Raw genomic sequence first — 19461 nt, forward strand, 5'->3', positions numbered from 1 at the left:
AAGGAGCTGAGGGGGAGGGGAGGGGCGGAACCAAGTGCCAGGAAGATCTGTGTCCTTTCTCTGTACACACACCCCCTTCAAGGAGCCCTGAGAGTCAGGAGGGCTGTGCCCTCTGCACCCTCCGTTGTCCTGCACTCACCAAGCCCCCCTGCCTTTCCTGCAGGTCCCCCGGGGGTAGGGGTGGGGACGCTGCACTCACTGCCCCGCCAGGGCAGCCTCTGGAGCTATGGGAAGAAGGGGCGGTAAAGAGCCCAGTAAGAACAGGGAGGGCAGTCAGGGACGTACTAGTTAGAGGCTGCTCATAACATCAGAAGTGTTTGGTTCTTAAACAAGTGCAGATTTCAGGCAGAATCCATAGATTTAAGGAACCATGTCAGGGCATCAATGTCATTAGAAAATACATTAGTATAACATCAATCTCTGTTCATGAACTTGAAAGGAAAATTCCAAACAAAGCACCAGGACCGCAGTTTTGTGTCTTTGTTTCCTGGAACACACAGCTGGGCCACTCCAGTCTAGAATCCTCTCTCAGCCATGTCCTTCCACCACTATAGTCAGCTCACGGGTGGATGAGGCAAGCAGTTGATGTGAAAACTTCCTCTTGCTGGCTCTGGAATTTATCATGAGGGTTTTCAGCAGACTGGCCACTAGCTTTGTTGGGCTAATGTCCTCAGTGGTTTTGTGAGGTGTGGCCAGGATTCACTACGTGGACAGATCTCTGCAACTTGTCCTCCAAGCTGCTTACTATTGGAATGATTAAAGTTTACCAAGAAGATGCCTAGTTTGTTCCAGTTTCAATTTGTGGTCTACCATCTTTTTTTTTTTTTTTTTTAATGGCCTTGCCTGTGGCATATGGAAGTTCCCAGGCCAGGGGTCAGATCAGAGCTGCAGCTGCCAGCCTATACCACAGCCACAGCAATGCTGGATCCCAGCCGCATCTGCAATCTACACCACAACCCACGGAACACCGGATTCTTAACCCACTGAACAAGGCCAGGGATCTAACTTGCATCCTCACGGAGCCAAGGTCAGGTTCTTAACCTGCTGGGCCACAACAGGAACTCCTTGGTCTACCATCTTAAAAAGGTGTTTTTTAAATAATTTACTTTCAAAGCTTAGAATTCATTAGTCCAACTTCATTTGGTGTTAGGCCCACGTTCCCCAAAACCTATCAACTCTTTGAATAAACACACCAACTGCTGAGTAGTTGACTTGGAATAAAAACCACACTTAAACTTCATCAGTTAAATCCCTATGCTGACACCCTCTGAGAGCAGGTGGACACCACCCTCTTCATGCTGACAGTCAGGGAAAGGCCGTTTTAGGACGAGGGCTGCTCCAAACACACCTCTGGTCTCAGCCTACAGTGAAACGTCTCTTGTGCTTTATCACGGAATACGAAAAAATTAAGAACAGCAAGTAGAATTTCAGAAGAAGTTATAAGATTCTGAATGCCTCTCTCATTGTGTCTCAGAATGGGTGGAATGCCGGAAGTGCAAGACATGAAGCTCATCACCCCTGTGCGGCGTTCGGCAAGGATCGAGCGAGCTGTGTCCCGCTACCCAGAAATGCTACAGGAGCACGACTTAGTGGTGGCTTCACTCAATGAGCTCTTGGAAGTGGAAGAGACAGACTGTTTTATATTCCGCAAAAATGAGGCTTTGCCTGTAACATTGGGGTTTCCAACCCTTGAATCATAATTTCTTGATTCATTTTTGGCTGCACCCACAGCATACGGAAGTTCCAAGGCCAGGGATGGAACCCACAGCACAGCAGTGACCCAAGCTGCAGCAGCAACAATGCCAAATCCTTAACCCACTGAGCCACCAGGGAACTCCTGGTGCTTTGCTTTTTTTTTTTTTTTTTTTTAAGAAATTTCAGAACTTGCATGAGATGAGAAATGCACTTATCCAGGTGACCTGGAAGAAACTGTCTAATGGAGGGGCATTGTGGTGCAGACTAGGGGCTCCCAGTACCTCATTCACTTAATTTTCAGGAATTAATTCACTGGGCTTACTCTCAAATTTTCTATCCCCACAGGAAAGTTTGCTTTATTTGTTTAAGACTGTAGTTTACCAAAGTTTCACAGCATACAGCAATTTGAAACTGTTGAAAATTAATTTCCCCCACAAATATGGTAAAAATATCAGAGGGTCATTTCTGCAAAATGATAGCCTCTCCTTCCCGCATCCACCTTAGCAGAGAAGGCCCATCCTCCCAGCGTGAAAGAACGGAGCTGAGAAACCAGCCTTCCCCATTGCGAGGGATGTGACAGACCCTCTGGTCCATTGCAGATGAGTTTATGCCAGCTGTGCCTTTGCTTGGAGATCACAAATGACTTTTATGTGTGATTGTTCACTTCCCCACAGATTCCTGGAGATGAGGGGTAACCCCTGTCTGGTCCCTGTCTGAGCTTTTCTAATGAAACACGATACTGAATGGGGGTGCTCATCAAGCTTTTGTCATTCAAACCCAACTCTGCATTCGTTCTTCAGAAGTCCTTCAAATAAAAACAAAAGGGAGCCGCAGAGGGGTGGAGAGGACCCTTGCCTCTTCACATTTTGCTCTGCTAGGGGACACCTGGCCTGAGAAGAAGACACCCCAGGCCCAGGGGCTCGAATGGGTTGCCTTTCTTTCCTCCTGGGCAACTGCTTTTGGAAAGGTCAAATCAGAATCATTCTGTAAATATGTATAGAAAAACCTATGTATTTTAAATTTTAGTTTTCTTAATATTTATGTATTAACTTTTAAAAAATTAACTTGTGTTCATTCCTGCTTATTCATTTATCTTATTTATTACAGAAAACAGTGATGGTGGCCTGGCTAGAGAATTAGGGGTTTGTCCGGGGAAACACCAACAGGTTGTCCCTGGAGGCCTCGCAGAAAGCACTCATTACTCTAGAGAACTCACCTCCATCTGACCACCAGCTTCACTCAGGACTTGAATTTTCCCTTTGTGAGGAAGGTAGTTCTACCTCTCTAAGTCAGACTGATAAAAACGAGACTCATAACTGAGCCATAAAACCACAATGCTAATAGACTCACTTGCCATGAGAAATAGATGGTCACCACAACCAAAATGCAGGAATCCACATGGCCAGCCCTTTCCTTCCTTAGACTCACTTGACCTGTGAAGCTGAATTCCTAGGAGTTTGCCTAGAAATCCCAGGATCTGAAGTTCCCATCATGGCTCAACAATAACGACTGGTATCCATGAGGGCTCAGGTTCAATCCCTGGCATCGCTCAGTGGGTTAACCATCTGGCGTTGCCGTGAGCTCTGGTGTAGTTCGCAGATGCAGCTCAGATCTGGGTTGCTATGGCTGTGGTGCAGGCCAGCAGCTGCAGTTCGGATTCAACCCCTAGCCTGGGAACTTCCATGTGCCGTGGGTGCAGCCCTAAAAAAAAAAAAAAAAGAAAGAAAGAAAGGACTCACAGAATCTGAAAATGTGACTTCAAGAAATCAAATATTCAAAATCACCAGGCTGAGTCTGAAGCAAGCCCCTCCCTGAGCCCTCCCTCCCTCGACTTGGATGGGTCTGCACTGCTGCCCTTTGTTCACCTGCCTTTTCTCTGGCTTCACAGGGTTCATCCTTGCCACCCAATGCCCATCCCCCCACCCAGACCTGGGGATCAGGTGATTTTACACACCCTCCTCAGAGCCACTGTCTCAGTATTACAGTTCAGTTCTCAAAGAGCAACATCATTTTCTTTGTTTCCAGTTCCTTGCAAGAAGTCTCACAGTACCGCCCTGGGTACTAATGATGCAGGTTGAACTATTGGCATCTGATAATGCATAGTTTTCAAACTGACCAAGTGGAGATTTTAAACAGCCTGATTAGACTAAATAGCCTCTTCAGCATATAAAAAGATGTAGGTAATAACAACAGCAGCAGAAAACTGCACCCTAACTCTGGAGCTCCTTGTAGATTCGTGATAACCCTCTTGCTTAGTAAACAGCTGTTCTAGAAACTGGGAGTAGGAGGGAGGGACGGAGGGAAGGAAAGAAGGCAGGCCTTTAATCACTTGGGAGGAAGAGTCATAGGGAATTGTAATAGAGATACAGATCTTGGCAGAAATCAAGTCTAAAGTTGTTTAGGGACAGCTTCTTGGAAGAGAAGAGGATAAGCAAGTTTTAAAGAAAGACAAACAAGGATGGTTGTATACTGGCATCCCTGTGCAGAATGACCATGAACCAGAAGACTGGGAGAGGAGGCGGGACACTTGACATTTATCACTGTTTACTAGGTACCAGGTGCTCATGCTATAAAAGACATCTGCTGTGCCTACCTGGCATGTAGTCCTTCTAGTAAGAGCATCCTAATTTCCTTCCCACCACCTTCTCCCACTGGTCTGTAGCTTAAGATGAATGGACTCCACCCACATGAGCATGTGACCCAGGTCTGGCCAAGCAGAGCCCAGTATCTCTTAAGCCAGTGGCATTGATTGGACAAGGGGGTTTCTGTCTCAGTCAAAACCAATTTCCTAGGTTTCTGCTGGTAGGAGACTTTTTTCTGGTAGAGTTGCTGAAAAGATAAGGCAGAAATCTTAAACCCTCTCATAACCATGCAGAAAAACCAACTATAGAACATCATGGGATAAGCCTGAGAGCTGAAGAGAGTAAGGTTACATCCAGTGACATCGCCTGATCCCCTGGCTAAAGGCTGGAGCCAGTCAAGCCCCACACTTTTCAATGATACGGGACAATAAGATTCCCTTATTCTTAAGCCAGTTTCCTTTAGGTTTCATCAGTTGCTGGGGGAAAATCCTGACTAGTACACACAACAGGGTAGGAAACTCCTATTTGTTTCGTGCTTGCTGGGGCCACCCCCCATGGGTGTTATCTCATTACATTCTCACAATAGCCCTATGCCCTAGGCATAGAAATGCTAAGTCAGAGAGTAAATGACGGCTGAAATCTCAAAGTCAGAGCTGGCTGGCTTTGAGTCCAGAGCTTTTAATTCCTATCTCTATTTAACATGTAGAAATGACGGCCAGAACGGTGACAAGGAAAGGACGAATCTGAGAAATTCTGGAACTGTTCCCACCTTATCAAACAGGAATCGCTATGATAACCAAAGTGCTGTCATTTATTCTCCAAACGAGGTGACTTGATCACATTTTTACCACAAGGTCACTACCCCAGGGATGATGCTCCTGCTCTCTTCATTTCTGCCTGCTCAGGCCTGGGTGTCAGGATTCAGACACCGCTCTACACCCCCACCCTCGTGACTAGGCCCAACTGGAAATGCATCTCTCCCCCATCACATTCCCCATGAACCAACTGATGCTCACCTGGTGCCAGGTGCAGACCACATCTATCTCACAGCCCTGCATCCCCAGGGTGCGGCCCAGCCATGTGGCCAAGGATGGCTCCCAGCTGGTGGGAAAGGGGGAGAGGGGAGGTGGAAGGCACACCCGCTCCTTTTAAGGTCACAACCTGCAAGTTGGATGCCCTATTTCTGCTTAATATGGGCGGGGCCAGAACTTGGTCAGGTGTCCCCACTCATCTTCCAAGAAGGCTGGGAAATGTCTTGGGTGGCCACATGCCCAACTAAAAATTCTTCCAGAAATGGGGTGTGACTCTCCATGTCCACATCTTAGGAATAATGGGGTACATCCTGAAGGTGCAGATAAATGAGAATGAGGTGACAAAGTGTTTAAAAAAATAAAAATAAATAAGAGTTCCCACTGTGGTACAGTGGGTTAAGAACCAGACTGCAGCAGTTCCAGTCACTGTGGAGGCAGGTTTCGATTCCTAGTCCAGGGCAGTGAGTTAAAAGATTTAGCACTGCCACAGCTGCAGCGAGTTGCAGCTACAGCTCAATTTCAATCCCTGGCCCAGGAAACTCTATGTGCTGTAGGGGCAACCATAGAAAACCATAGGAAAAAAAATGAGTAGCCCCCAGATGAGAAGCCCCCCTACCCTGCTCCAGATGAGATCCTAAGAGTTTAGGAGAGTTCCAATCCAAAGCTTTATAGCCTTTCCCCACTTTCTCTTATCTTACAATGTATCTTCAAAAGCATGCAATCCCACAGGCCAACCCAGAGTAATAATAAACCAGGTTACATGATGCACTCACTAAAACATACAGGATACTCAAAGCCAGAGATGACCCAAATGGCCTGTCCCCAGGAGCCACGAGTCTAGTGGGGACATGTGTTAGTCACAAATGTCAAAGTGTGATAATCCTGAGAAAGGCTGTGGAGACTGAGGAACAGGTCTAGTCTCCTACATCAGGGAGGCCCCTGAGATCTGAAGGAAGAGCAGGTTTAACGAGGAGCAGAGGCAGGGATGTTTCCCGCAGAGGGAAAAGCGTGAGAAGGGTCCTTTGGCCATCTCTTCTTTTGCAGGATCTCTCTCCCTCCTCCCCTCCCTCCTCCCCCTCCCTCTCCTTCACTCTCTTCCTCAGATCCCTTAAGGGTCTTCTGCCAGGCCCTTTATCCCCCAGCCCTTTCTGCATTCTCTCTACCCTAGGAGGGATTTCTAAGGGTTGATTTTTGTAGTGTTAGCTACTGTACCATATTTTAGCACCTTCCCAGAAAAGTCTGGGCCCTAGAAACTGAGCAATTTTTCTGAAGAAATGCTATTCTCTAGCCCTTGAATAAAACTCTAGCATGTGGAGTTCCCTTCTTGGCTCGGTGGTTAACAAACCCAACTGGGATCCATGAGGATGCGGGTTCGAGGATGTGGGTTAAAGATCCCATTTCCATGAGCTGTGTTGTAGGTTGCAGACCTGGCTTTGAATCCCATGTTGCTGTGGCTGTGGTGCAAGCCGGCAGCTATAGCTTGGATTCGACCCCTAGCCTGGGAACTTCATGTGCTGCAGGTGGCACCCTAAAAATAAAAAAATAAAAAAATAAAAAAATAAAAAAATAAAAAACTCTAGTGTTAAAAGGCACACAGCTGGGCATATTTGCTCCTTTTGCTCAAGAACCTGCCTCTGTAGACTCTGGGGCCCAAAAATCAACCCAGGACGAAGAATGAAAGGCCTAGAAGCTTCTGAAATGCAGAAGAGATATAAAAAAATGACTGCAAACTCTCTGAACACACACATCTTCCAAATGTTTCCCTTATTTATCCACAGAAAACAAAACTACTGAACTGTCACAGACCTACTCCTTCAAGAATTTTTTTGTCATTTCAAACATATAGATATATTCTTTCTAAGCCTCCATGTAAATGCCAGATGATACCATTAACACAAAAAGCAGACTCAAATCAGTGACATCAAATCAATGGAGGGCTAGAGCTTAACACTACAGAGCAGCTTCTACCAAAATAATCAAGGAGTTCCTGGTGGCTTGGTGGGTTAAGGATCTGGCATTGTTACTGCTGTGATTCTGGTTACAGCTGAGGCGAGAGTTTAGTCCCTGGCCTGGGAACTTTTATATACATTGGGTGCAACCAAAAAAAAAATCATAAAGTTTTTTTGATTTTTTTGGTAAAAAAAGTTTTTAATCTGAGTATGACTCTTTTTTTTTTTTTGCTTTTTCTTTTTAGTTCTGCACCCACAGCATACAGAGGTTCCCAGGCTAGGGGGTCAAATCAGAGCTAGAGCTGCCAACCTACCCCAACAGCCATAGCAATGCCAGATCTGAGCTGCATCTGGAATCTACACCACAGCTCACGGCAACGCCGGATCCTTAGCCCACTGAGCAAGGCCAGGGATCGAACTCGCATCCTCATGGATCCTAGTTGGGTTCATTGACCACTGAGCCACGAAGGGAAGTCTTCAGTGTGACGTTATGATTTTTGATGCAGGTACACATCAAGTTCAAAGACATCTGGGCCATCGCATTTACTGCCTTTTGTAGTAGCCAATCAGGTGTTGTTACTAGCAATAGAATCCACAGTGCCCAGAAATACTATTTTTAAAAAGAAATGGGAATTCCCATCATGGCGCAGCAGAAACGAATCCGACTAGGAACCATGAGGTTGCGGGTTCCATCCCTGGCTTCCCTCAGTGGGTTAAGGATCTGGCGTTGCCGTGAGCTGTGGTGTAGGTTGCAGACACGGCTCGGATCTGGCATTGCTGTGGCTGTGGTGTAGGCTGGCGGCAACAGCTCTGATTAGACCCCTAGCCTGGGAACCTCCATATGCTGTGGGTGTGGCTAAAAAGAAAAGACAAAAAAGAAAGAAAGAAATGAATAGAAATTGGCGGTGAAACGATACGCTCAGGGAACAGGTAAAATCATTCCACTTATTACACACATTTCCCAATGGCACAGAGCGGGGTGGCGGCAGGGGTTTGGGGGAGGTGGAATGGCTCCCAGGATGAGAGCAATACACCCTCCTCCCTAAAAGAAGTGTTCCTGGGCTCCCAAACTGTTACTCTTAGGAGATTTCAACATGTTTGCTTTTTCCATCTTCCATATTGTTCCTGAAACCACTTATCTGGAAAATGTCTCAAGTAGAAGATGACACTGATGCCAGCCCGTGTCCAGGACTCACGCAGCCCCCAGGCAGCCCTCCTGGTCCTCGTCTCTCTCTTGGCCTTCAGCCTGATAAGAAACAAAGAGAGCTCATTATGGAACCTTCCCAAGTTCACACAGTGACCCCCCAACCAGGGGTAGAAAACGTGTCTGAATGCCCTAGTTTGGGCTGGGATGGAGACAGGAGGTAAAGAGGACCAGAGGACACACAGTTACAGATGGGAGCTGTCCAGCCCTCTGGTGGATTGGGAAGGGAAAGAGTCACAAACCACTAATTAAAGGTTATTAATGAACCTGAGTTTGAGCTTCGCCTGGGCTAGATAATAAAGTCATTTACAATTCATTTTCTCCCTGTCTGTTGGGCATACAGAAGGCATTAAAGAATGAGCAGTGAGGAATTCCAATTGTGGCTCAGAGGGTTAAGAACCCAACTAGTAGCCACAAGGATTCGGGTGCAATCCCAGGCCTAGCTGGGTTAAGGATCTGTGTTGCTGTGAGCTGCGGGGCAGGTCGCAGATGCAGCTCAGATCTGCCGTTGCTCTGGCTGTGCTGTAGACGGGCAGCTATAGCTCCAATTTGATCCCTAGCCTGGGAACTTCTAATGCCACAGGTGTGGCCCTAAAAAGACCAAAAAAATAAAAAATAAATAAATAAAAAAAAAAGAATTCAGGGAGTTCCCAGCGTGGCTCAGCAGACATGAATCTGACTAGTATCCATGAGGTTGTGGATTTGATCCCTGGCCTCACTTAGTGGATTAAAGGGTTGGGCATTGCTGTGAGCTGTGGTGTAGATCGCAGACACAACTGGAATTCCGCATTGCTGTGGCTGTGGTGTAGGCTGGCAGCTCCAGCTCTGATTTGACCCCCAGTCTGGGAACCTCCATATGCCAAGGGTGCAGCCCTAAAAAAGAAGACCTTTGAAAAAAGAGAAAAAAAAGAAATGTAATACCCAACTATAACACATATAATACGTATGGTAAAATAACACGTATTTCTATATAAATAGGAGTGGTTGTACCTGAAGACAAAATAGCTCCCGCAAATCTCCAAAATGCTCCCTGGGGTGATACTGCTCCCTTGGGACCCCAGCTCTGGCCCATGGTAGCCTCCAAGCCTCTGGCCAGCCAGGGGACCCCTCCCACCTCCCAGGGACTCATCCTCCGGCTGCAAGAGAGGAGGCAGGAGGCGGGGTCCAGATTGGCCCGTTCTTGATCCACAACTGACTCCTGCAGCATCTGTAGGGACAAATGCAGCAGGAGGTGGAGAAACTCCATCTTTGGTGAGGCTTCCCAGAGCCCTCAGCTCTCCATAGACTCACCCCCAGCCCACCCTCTGACCACAGTGGCCAGCTTCCTGCCCAGTGAGGGTACAGAAGAAGGAGCCCGGGAGGGTCAGCAGGAGAAGGAAGGTTCTGGCAGATGGACCTCACTTCCTCAAAACTCGCAGGCAGGCCCAGCTAGGTAAAGGTCATGTTCTTTCACCTGTGGCCCTTCGGGGCCATTGTCTTCACCTGACTGTTCTGGACTTTAGCAATGATATCTAACAGCACAAGATCTAGGCCTTGGAGGAGTTCCCATCGTGGTGCAGCGGAAACAAATCTGACTGACATCCACTAGGATGCAGGTTCGATTCCTGGCTTCGCTCGGTGGGTTAAGGGTCCAGCATTGCTGTGAGCTGTGGTGTAGGTCACAGACACGGCTCAGAACCTCCATATGCCTCAGGTTTGGCCCTAAAAAGACACACACACAAAAAAAAAAACCTAGGCCCTGGACCCCCAGCTTTGCCTACAGGGATTCTCCAGCCCTGTTCATCTAAAAGCCCAGAGATGAGATGAGGCTGCTCTGTGAGCTCCACTCCCCCAGCATGCGGCAGTGTGGTGCAGGGGACAGAGCCCCTCCGCTAAGTTCAGCAGCCCTGGATGCAGTCTGTCTACCAGCAGTGCAACAGCAAGTTACCCAGGTTCCTTGCACTTCCAATTCACCAATGGTAAATGAGGAGAAGAAAGACTATTTGGCTGGGTTATGTTAATCATTCAGCAGAATCAATTAAAAAAAAAAAAAGCAGGAGTTCCTGTTGTGGCTCAGCAGGTTAAGAACCCAACATAGTGTCCTTGGGGATGTGGGTTCAATCCCTGGCCTCGATCAGTGGGTCAGGGATCCAGCATTGCCGTGAGCTGCAGCTTAGGTAGCAGATGCGGCTCAGATCTGGCCTTGCCATGACTGTGGTGTAGCCTGGCAGCTGCAGCTCCGATTCAGCCCCAAGCCTGGGAATTTCCATATGCTGCAGGTGCAGCCGTAAAGTGAAAATAAACAAACAAACAAAACTCCAGCCCAGCCCAGTGCAAGACACATAAAATGGTTTTTCTCCTCTCAACTATCAGGAAGGCAGTTGAGAATGGCAGCAGGGCCCGGGGAGCTCCAGAGAACTAGTTTCAAGTCCAAATCCTTGACTGCAGACAGTACATTGTTAAAGATGGAAATAGTGACCCCTGGAGTTTCTGCCATGGCTCAGCTAAAACAACTCTGACTAGTACCCATGAGGATGAAGATTCAATACTGGCCTCGCTCAGTGGGTTAAAGATCCAGCATTGCCATGAGCTATGGTGTAGGTCACAGACGTGGCTCGGATCTCATGTTGCTGTGGCTCTGACATAGGCCGGCAGCTATAGCTCCAATCTAACCCCTAGCCTGGGAACCTCCATGAGCCGAGGGTGCAGCCCTAAAAAGACAAAAAAAAAAAAAAAGGAAAAAGAAAGACCAACCGATCTTTGGGAGACCGGAAGCTCATGCTCCGGGGAGCTATGCACTTATGGACCCCATGAACCCCGTGGCATCACTGCTGCCTCTATTTCTCTACTCTTGACCCAGAAGCATCTCTGGTCTCCCCAAAGAAAACCAGCTGGAGCATTTACTGTATCATCTGCTATTTGGTCCACTTCCTCTGCAATCACTGTATGTATATGTGAGGGTGGGGGACCATAGCTTTCTCCCTTGAAACCAGTGTCATATATACAAGGGAAATAGTGGTAATGGAGTCTCAGTTTAAAGCAGGAGTTAAGGTTGGGAGGAGAAGGACTTCCCAGAGGAGGCATCCTATCTGTACTGCTATAACCCCTCCTGATCTATTTTTCGCGATGCGGACAGTTATCTGCAAGGCTGGTGCCTGGAGGTGGAACGGTGGGTCTGGTGACCTGAAAACCTCTTGGCAGGGGCTGGGGACCAGTGGGTCCTTCTGAGGTAAAGGGTCAGGGATGCTGGGGGAGTTCTAGGGACCCACCAGCTCCTGGGGCGCCCGGAACAGCGAGCTGAGCGGGTGGTGCAGGAAGTTGAGGCAGGTGGCTGTATAGAGGTCAGCGTAGCGCATCAGCTGGCTGGAGAAGAGCATCTGGCGGAAGCCACAGCGGAACAGGCTGCCCATCGTGCTATAGCTCAGGTCCAGCTCCCGGGTGACTCTCTGGCAGAGGGACAGCTCACTGATTCAAGGTCCCCACCCCCCCGGAAACTGCTTCACCCGCAAGTGAGCCCACCTTTGGGTTCCAGCCCAGCTCCACCCTCCCGGGTCTGTCACCTGAGGCCACTGAGGCCCTTGCTCCACCAACCAGAGTCTTTGGGATGGGCCAGCTCTCCCCACTTTGCCATGGGCCCCCTCCCTGCTTTCTTCACAGTTAGTCTCCCCCCTGGTCCTGGGAAAGTGACCCCCCCCCACCCCCAAGCTAAACTCTCAGCCTGAGTTACCTTCTGATGCCCCCATCAAGGGCTTTGCAGAGGCCCACATGCCCAGCCCCCCTCTTAGACTCCTACCTCGTCACAGTCCCTTGCTTTTACTTTTTTTTTTTTTTAATTGCTTTTAGGGCTGTACTCATGGCATATGGAAGTTCTCAGGCTAGGGGTCGAATCGGAGCTGCAGCTGCCAGCCTACACCAAGGCCACAGCAACGCAGGATCCTTAACCCACTGAGGGAGGCCAGGGATAAAACTCACGTCCTCATGGATACTAGTTGGTTTCTTAACCAGCTGAGCCACAACGGGAACTCCACAGTCCCTGCTTTTAGAGTCTAGAAAACCAGCCCAGATATTACTCCTAGAGGGACCAAGATCATGCTCGTTCCAGCCCGGTTTTCTCATCTGTAAGATGAGGGTGACAATCCCTGCCCAGCCCACCTCGCAGGGCTGTGGAAGGGCCAAAGATCCTTCATTATCAGTCCCTGGGGCCTGGAAAAGCCGAATTGCCTGAATCCCCTGATGCAGTCGGAGGAGACCCTCCCAGCTTTGGGGGCTGGTCAGTAATGCCCTAAGGGAAGGTTTCCTTTCTTCTTTCCCAGACCCATCAGCTCAAGGGCTCTCAATCCCCATCTTCTCCGGCCCTTGTCTGGCTGACCCCAGATGCCAGCTGACTAGTTGGTCACACGAGGACCCAACCCAAGAGGCAGGCACTTCTCGAAGTTAGGGGTAAAGACTGAGGACCCGGGCCAAGCTGGAGAAATCACCCCCACAGGCTGAACTAACTCAGCTGTTCAAGAGCACACTGCAGTCATTTGGGACTTGGGCCAGCAGAGGGCGCTGGCTGACAAGGGCAAGCAGCGCTTCTCTGAGCCCGAGAGAATCACTGGGTTCTGGGAACCCGGGCCAGAGCGGATCACGGTCCCGCCCTCCTCACTGGGCCCTTGGCTCTTACCCAAATCTCTCTCTTGGTGGAGTTGAGGAGTTGAAGGTCATAACTGCTTCCATCCATGTGCCTGGTGCAAAAATATCCACATGACCCAGGAGGAGAGGAGCCAGGCCCCCAGCTCCAGACACGGCCTCCCCAGACTGCTCCAGGATCAGGGACCCGCTATCAGCACCCAATGGCGCTGCTGGGCTGGTGGGGAGCCGTGTTGGGGAGGGTAAGCATCCTGAGTCCATGCCAGGTGGGTCAGGAGGAAGGGCCTAGAGGTCACAGTCGAGTGTCCCAGGGGGGTCAGTGGGGTCCCAAATTCCAGGTTACTGAAGAAGCCCAGCCTGACACAGATCAGGATTTCCTGACTTTCATGGCCACGGCCCACTGCCAGGCCTGGACATGGCCTACCACCCTCCATCCTGCTCCCCTCCAGGGGCCGGAGTCACAGGTCAGGACTCTCACTGGTACAGGTCAGCCAGGTGCACATCCAGCCTCTTCAGCTCCTCCATTCTCTCTGAGAAGGTGGGGGAAAGGGGGTATGAGTGACAACCCTGCCCACCTTTGTCCCAGGCCTCCAGATCATGGGGGTCTAGGCCCAGCCCCCAGCTGTGTGCATAACCTCCCTGACACTTTTCTTACAACGAGTGAGACTCCACCCAGAGCAGAGCAACGGCAGCACTGTGAGACCAGTGGAGACTGGTCAGGTGATCTGCCTGAGGTCACATGGCAGTGACTCAAACCCAGCTCTGTGAACAAGCCTGAATTGTTTGGGTTCACAGCAACTCTGACCCGGCCGGGGGCGTGACCTTCCTCTCACATTCTTCAGGGCTCTGGGGGTGGAGGGGTTGGGTGAGGAGGGAGAACTTGAACTATAGAAACACCACAGCACTCCGGATTTTAGTCTCAGCTTTAGCCTTCTGGCTGTGTGATTTTGGGCAAGCTGCTTAACCTCTCTGGGTCTCTTTTTCCTCAGGTATAAAATAGCTCGGCTTGGAATTCCTGTGGTGGTTCAGCAGGTTAAGAATCTGACTAGTATCCATAAGGATGCAGATTCAATCCTTGGCCTTGTTCGGTGAGCTAAAGTTTCCAGCAGTGTAGGTCACAGATGTGGCTCAGATCTGGCTTGGCTGTGGCTATAGTATAGGCCAACAGCTGTAGCTCGGATTCGACCCCTAGCCTGGGGAACTTCCATAGGCTGCAGTTGCAGCCCTAAGGAAAAATATAAAATAAAATAAAATAAATAAAATAAAATAAAAAATCAGCTCTCATAAACCACAAAGTGGACACTTCCAAACCTGCAGGAGAGGGGGAGGTTGACAAGGGGGAAAGCCTCTGCCCCACTGGCCAGTGTCCCCTGATGACCCACCCCACCTCTCACCCTTCTCTTGGATCCAGATGCCCAGCTCCCGGGACAGCTCAGGAACCACCAGGCAAGTCCACCAGCCCTGCCGCTTCTTGGACTTGAGGATGTCCACCAAGATGTGGTCACCAATGTACAGGATGTCCTTCCCCCGCACCCCGAGCAATTTGCATACCACATCCGATGAGCCTGCCCCACGGTGAGATTGACTGGCTCACAGCCCTTCCTGTCCAAGGGGGAGGCTGGGGACACAGGCTCCTAGTCTAGGGACGGTGCCTGTGGGAGCTGGTACATCCAGAGTAGATGGCACAGTGCTGGTGGGGCCCGGTGTAGGTGTCGACGCGGAGTTTGTCTGAGTCCTGGAAGGGGCAGGGGGTGTCATTAGAGGGCTAGGGGCTGGGATTGGTGGGGGTAACCACGGGGCATGGGAGGAAGGAGGCAGCAGAGGGCCCTGAAGGGACCCTGGGTCCCTGTCTCCAGAGACAGACAGACAGCAGGGCAGTAGCTGCCAAGGGCGGGTCAAACCTGAGAAGTAGGCTCCCTCCCCACGGGGTGGCCCAAGGGTCCAGGTGGATGGCCCTAGCCCTGCCTTACCGTGTTGACCTGTCTCAGCACCGTTCCCTCCGCAAAGAAACGTGGCTTCTGCATGTCCACCACAATCAGGTCAAAGTAGGAACTCCAGGGCCTGGCTGTGGCCCCGGCCTGTAGGACAGACAACGGGGAGGTTGTGCAGACACATGCACTCAACCTGGAAAATCTGAGCTGCCCCGGCTCACGGGTCTCAGCCCTGGGTGCCCCGCCTCACCACCCCACATCTGGCTGGGGCAGCAGCCCAGGCTCAGCCATGCTCTGGATGGGTTTAAAGCTCACCAAGCCCTCACATCAGGAGCCCGTCTACATGCCCTGGCCCTGCCTCTCAGCCAGATGAAACCAAAAACCAGGAGTCTGGCCACCCAGCAGCCCCAGTCTTGCCGGCACAAGGAAGCACTCAAAGGTACTAGCAGAAGCCAGTGTGGATGTCGTGTGGACTGTGTCAGCCCCCAGAGCTCCTCGTGCTCTCCTTGTGCAGAGCCAGAGACCCAGGGACAAGGGACAGTCCCTGAGTTAGAAACCTACTCACACACTTGCCATCCAGGTCACAGCAGAGTGTGTCACACTCCCCTTCCCCAGCCCTGCCACAGGCTCATCTCACCCCCTTCTGTCCCATCCAGCTCCTCCCCCAAATATTTTATGGCCTCTTTTTTTTTTTTTTTTTTAATGGCTGCACCCACAGCCTTTGGAAGTTCCCAGGCCAGGGATCAAATCCGAGCCACAGCTGCGACCTATGCCACAGCTGTAGCAATGCTGGATTCTTAACCCCCTGCACTACAGCAGGAACTCTACCTCTTCATTGCCTTCTCCAAGGCCATAAGCGACCTTCCCAATCCCTCCCTGCTCTTCCCATGACCTGGCTGAGGTCATTGACCCCGCCTACTCAGGAAGTTCCAGCAGGGCCCACCTGTGAGAAACGACCCCTCCCCCACACTGGGTTCTTCCTTCAAGGGCTGGACATGGGACAGGCCCTCAGCCAGGTGGCCTGGCCTGACTCTCCCTGCCCTTGACACAGCCTACCCCAGCCAGGCACGTGGCACTCACCTCACCAGTGCCAAACAGGTAGGTCATGATGGCCTGGCAGGGACAGGACAGGGATCAGGGCACCCAGCTGGGCTGGGCCAGGGACCCCTACCTGCCACACTGCCCTCAGCCCACAGGATAAACCGGCGACTACAGGAGCAAGATGGTGGAGAAACTGCTTATCCACAGAGACTTTAAAAGGCCAAGAAATAGAACCCAAGATACCAACAAGGTGATGGGGGTAGGTGGGGACCCCCCCCCATCTCCCACAGAGCCTCTGTTTCCCCAGGGCTAGGAAGAAAGCAGTTCTCTGGCTCAGAGGATGCTAAGCCTCACCCATCCTCACACACACTCACATCAGTGTAGTTGTAGCTGCTGTTGGTGGCCAGGAACACTTTCCCAACCTCCTTCATCTTGCCCAGCAGGATGGGGATTCCCCTGAAGGAAAGAGGAGGGCCTCCAGGGGTGGGGCCTCCCTGAGCTGTCCTGGGACCCCCTTCTCAGGTCTAAGCTCCCCAGACAGGGGGACCCAAGCCAGGCAGGAGAGCCATGAGCAAGTCCAGGGCACAGAGCTCTGTCCGGAGGGAGGAGGCTGGGCCAGGGGAGCTCCCTGGGGGAGCTGGCAACAAAGGGACAGGCTTGGTCAGGACCCTGGTCTGTGGCCACTCACATCCTTCTCCACATACTTCTCCAAGTTCTCCAGGGTCTTCTCCTTGAGACAGCCCCGCAGGAGGGAGCAGAGCTGGGTGTCCATGGGTCCCCAAAGGCCCCAAGATGGCAATCGCAGACCACCATCCCCAATTGGAAGAGGGGTGAAACCCTAGGCGGGACTGGGGACCTGGGCCACTCACCGACTGATGGACATTATCCATGGCATCTGTCACATCCTGGAAGAGGCTTCAGAAGGACATGAAGAGGTTCCCATGCTGATAGCCAGTGTCACAGCTGGATCAGGCCAAGAGGGGACAGACGGGAGGCTGATAAGGGGCCCTGCGGTGACCACCAGCCCTGGAGACCTGCCAGAGGGAGCCCTCCAACCACACTGAGGCCAACACTGGGCTCATGTCCCAGCCTTCCTGGGAAGGGTGTCACCCCCTGGGAAGCATCAGTTACAAATTTGGGGGCCCCCACAGTGAAGGCTTTCACACTGAGTTCTTGGAGCCCCTCTAACCCCTCAGGAGGGGACTTTGCCCCTTGATGGGGCCCCCACTTCAGGGCTTGGCTCCCCACCCCTACCCCTGGCCCAGGAGTGGCACAGTGTCCCACTGGTCACCCAGGACTAGTCAGGGCGTGGAACTCACTTGATATATCGGGAGCAGCCAGAGAAGTCCACCAGGCAGGCGTACAGGTAGGTTTCTGGAGTAGGGATGCCGATCAGTCTCTGGCCCAAGGATCCAGGCAGCAGCCCCCAGGCTGGGCCCTGGAGGACCACCTCCCCCACCCCCATCCAGCCCTTACCCGGCAGGTTGAAGAGTGTGTTGAGAACATGGAAACGCGCAGGTCGTCCCTCTGAATGAACTTGCTGGGGTAGAAGCCCCATATCTCTGCCCTGCGGAGCGGGGGCGCTGAGTGTGGCTGATGCCCTCTCCCCAGCGCCCCCTAGAGGCCTGGCCAGGCCCTGCCATTACTTCCCGCCTCGACCCCTCCTTCTCTCCCTCTATTCAGCCAGCAGTGGGGCCCCTGCAGTGTCCTGAATCACCCCTCCCCCACCCCAGTCTTTCCTCCAGCATCCTGGCTCCCACCGGGTCCCTTACTCCGAGAGGAAGGTAAAGCCTTGGGTGCCCAGCAGCACGTTCCCGTGGGCATCCACCTTCAGCAGGTTTCCGTAGAGAGCATCAAACACCAGTCCCCTGGGAGAGGGCACGGAGGCTGTGGATGGGATGCCAGGGACCACAAGCAGTCACCACCTCCTGCCCTGCGAGCCCCGGCACCTGGGTGGGGAAGGTGGGGTCGTAGGAGTAGCGCAGGATCTCATGCGGGTATCCGATGCACACCAGACGCTCCAGCAGCAGCTCGAAGGTCAGCATCTCGTAGGCCGGGGACTTGTAGGCTGCGGGCGGGGCAGACCCAGGTCCGTGGGCGCCCACCCTCGGCTCCCCCAGCCCCCGATTCCCTGCCTTGCTCCCCTCCCACTACCAGCCAGAGTGTAGTCCATGTCAAAGCCGAAGCAGCAGATATTCCCCAGTGCCAGGCTGCGGTTGACAAAAATCCTGGAAGCAGGAGGACACTGGGATCACCTCCCTGAACAAAAAGCCCAGGGCCTCTCCGAGTCTGTGTGTGTCTGAGCACATGCATGTGAGCGTAGGTGTGAGAGTGTATAAGGTTCCATCTCACCATGCCAGTGTGCTGGGGACATCCCCGTGAGCCAAGATGTGCCGTTTTCAGTGGGGGTGTCACTTTCCTGAGTGGGGTCACTGTGTCCAAGCTGAGAGATGACCCGTTGGTCACAGAAGCGGGGGGGTGCCACGGGGGGCGCCAGCAGGTATAGGCATGTGTGTGTCTGTGTGTGTGTCTGTGTGTGAGGGGGGAGAGCCCCTCCCTGCCAAGTGTGCACTCTCCAGGTTTCCATCTGACACGTCCCTGTCCACCCACAGACTGTGTCCCTTTGCGAGTGCAGGTGTTTGTGTTTTAGGTGTCCTTCTTTCAGTGTATTTGAAGGAGTCTCTCTCAGAGCTGCTGTGCTGTGGGCTTATGTTAGGAAAGGGGGTGTTTATTGAAATTCCCCACCATCACCCCCATCCCAAGTGCCTGTCTCACCACCAGTGCCAGTCCTGCTCCACGGTCTGCGGCTCCCCTCGGGCCACCCTTGGCTCTCCCCTGTCCACGCTGGCCATCGCTGCCAGGATCCAGGAGCCAGTGGTCCCTTTTCCAGCCACCTACACACTATCAGTGGGGCCCAGCAGGTCCCCTCGCCTTAAAGAGTTCAGACACCGCTGACCCAGCTGGCCCCACCCTGGGTCCCCATCTCCTCCTCCTTTGAGGGAGGAGTCAGCCAGGAGAGTCCCCCGTGTCCCCTCCCTCCTTTAAGAAAAGAAAGCGGTAATGACCAGGTTCGTCTATACTGTGCCACCTCCACTTCCAGGGCTCATGCCTCCAAGAACCTCAATCACCTAGAAAGGAACAGAGGACCCAGAATGAAGCAAACTTAGGGGTTACAAAGGCAGGAGTCTTGTGTGCTTTAAAAATAAGAGTGGGGAGTTCCCGTCATGGTGCAGTGGTTAACGAATCCAACTAGGAAACATGAGGTTTCGGGTTCGGTCCCTGCCCTTGCTCAGTGGGTTAAGGATCTGGCATTGCCGTGAGCTATGGTTTAGGTCGCAGACGCGGCTCGGATCCCGCGTTGCTGTGGCTCTGGCGTAGGCCAGTGGCTACAGCACCGTTTCGACCCCTAGCCTGGGA

General features: G+C 52.0%; 2 protein-coding genes across 3 annotated transcripts in view; one reads left to right on the top strand and one right to left on the bottom strand.

The window, feature by feature from the left end:
• The window catches only part of CKAP2L (cytoskeleton associated protein 2 like), a 36470-nt gene extending 33701 nt beyond the window's left edge, over window positions 1–2769 (top strand). The window contains exon 10 of one of the 2 annotated variants that reach the window (XM_021087021.1): window positions 1475–2439. In XM_021087021.1, the coding sequence (XP_020942680.1) occupies window positions 1475–1700 (226 nt within the window). In that variant the 3' untranslated portion in view covers window positions 1701–2439. Of the gene's footprint in view, window positions 1–1474 lie in introns of both variants that reach the window. The other variant, XM_021087020.1, reaches the window with a different exon arrangement.
• NT5DC4 (5'-nucleotidase domain containing 4) lies at window positions 8105–18896 on the bottom strand. Its single transcript, XM_021088385.1, is given in 18 exon segments — window positions 8105–8503; window positions 11710–11886; window positions 13107–13167; window positions 13551–13602; window positions 14467–14637; window positions 14741–14807; window positions 15043–15150; window positions 16084–16116; window positions 16419–16500; window positions 16713–16804; window positions 16914–17007; window positions 17364–17418; window positions 17521–17562; window positions 17565–17611; window positions 17817–17916; window positions 17999–18112; window positions 18199–18272; window positions 18820–18896. Coding segments are annotated over 18 exon segments (1500 nt in total). The 3' UTR covers window positions 8105–8449.

This window comes from Sus scrofa, chromosome 3, assembly GCF_000003025.6.
Source record: "Sus scrofa isolate TJ Tabasco breed Duroc chromosome 3, Sscrofa11.1, whole genome shotgun sequence".
NCBI lineage: Eukaryota > Metazoa > Chordata > Mammalia > Artiodactyla > Suidae > Sus > Sus scrofa.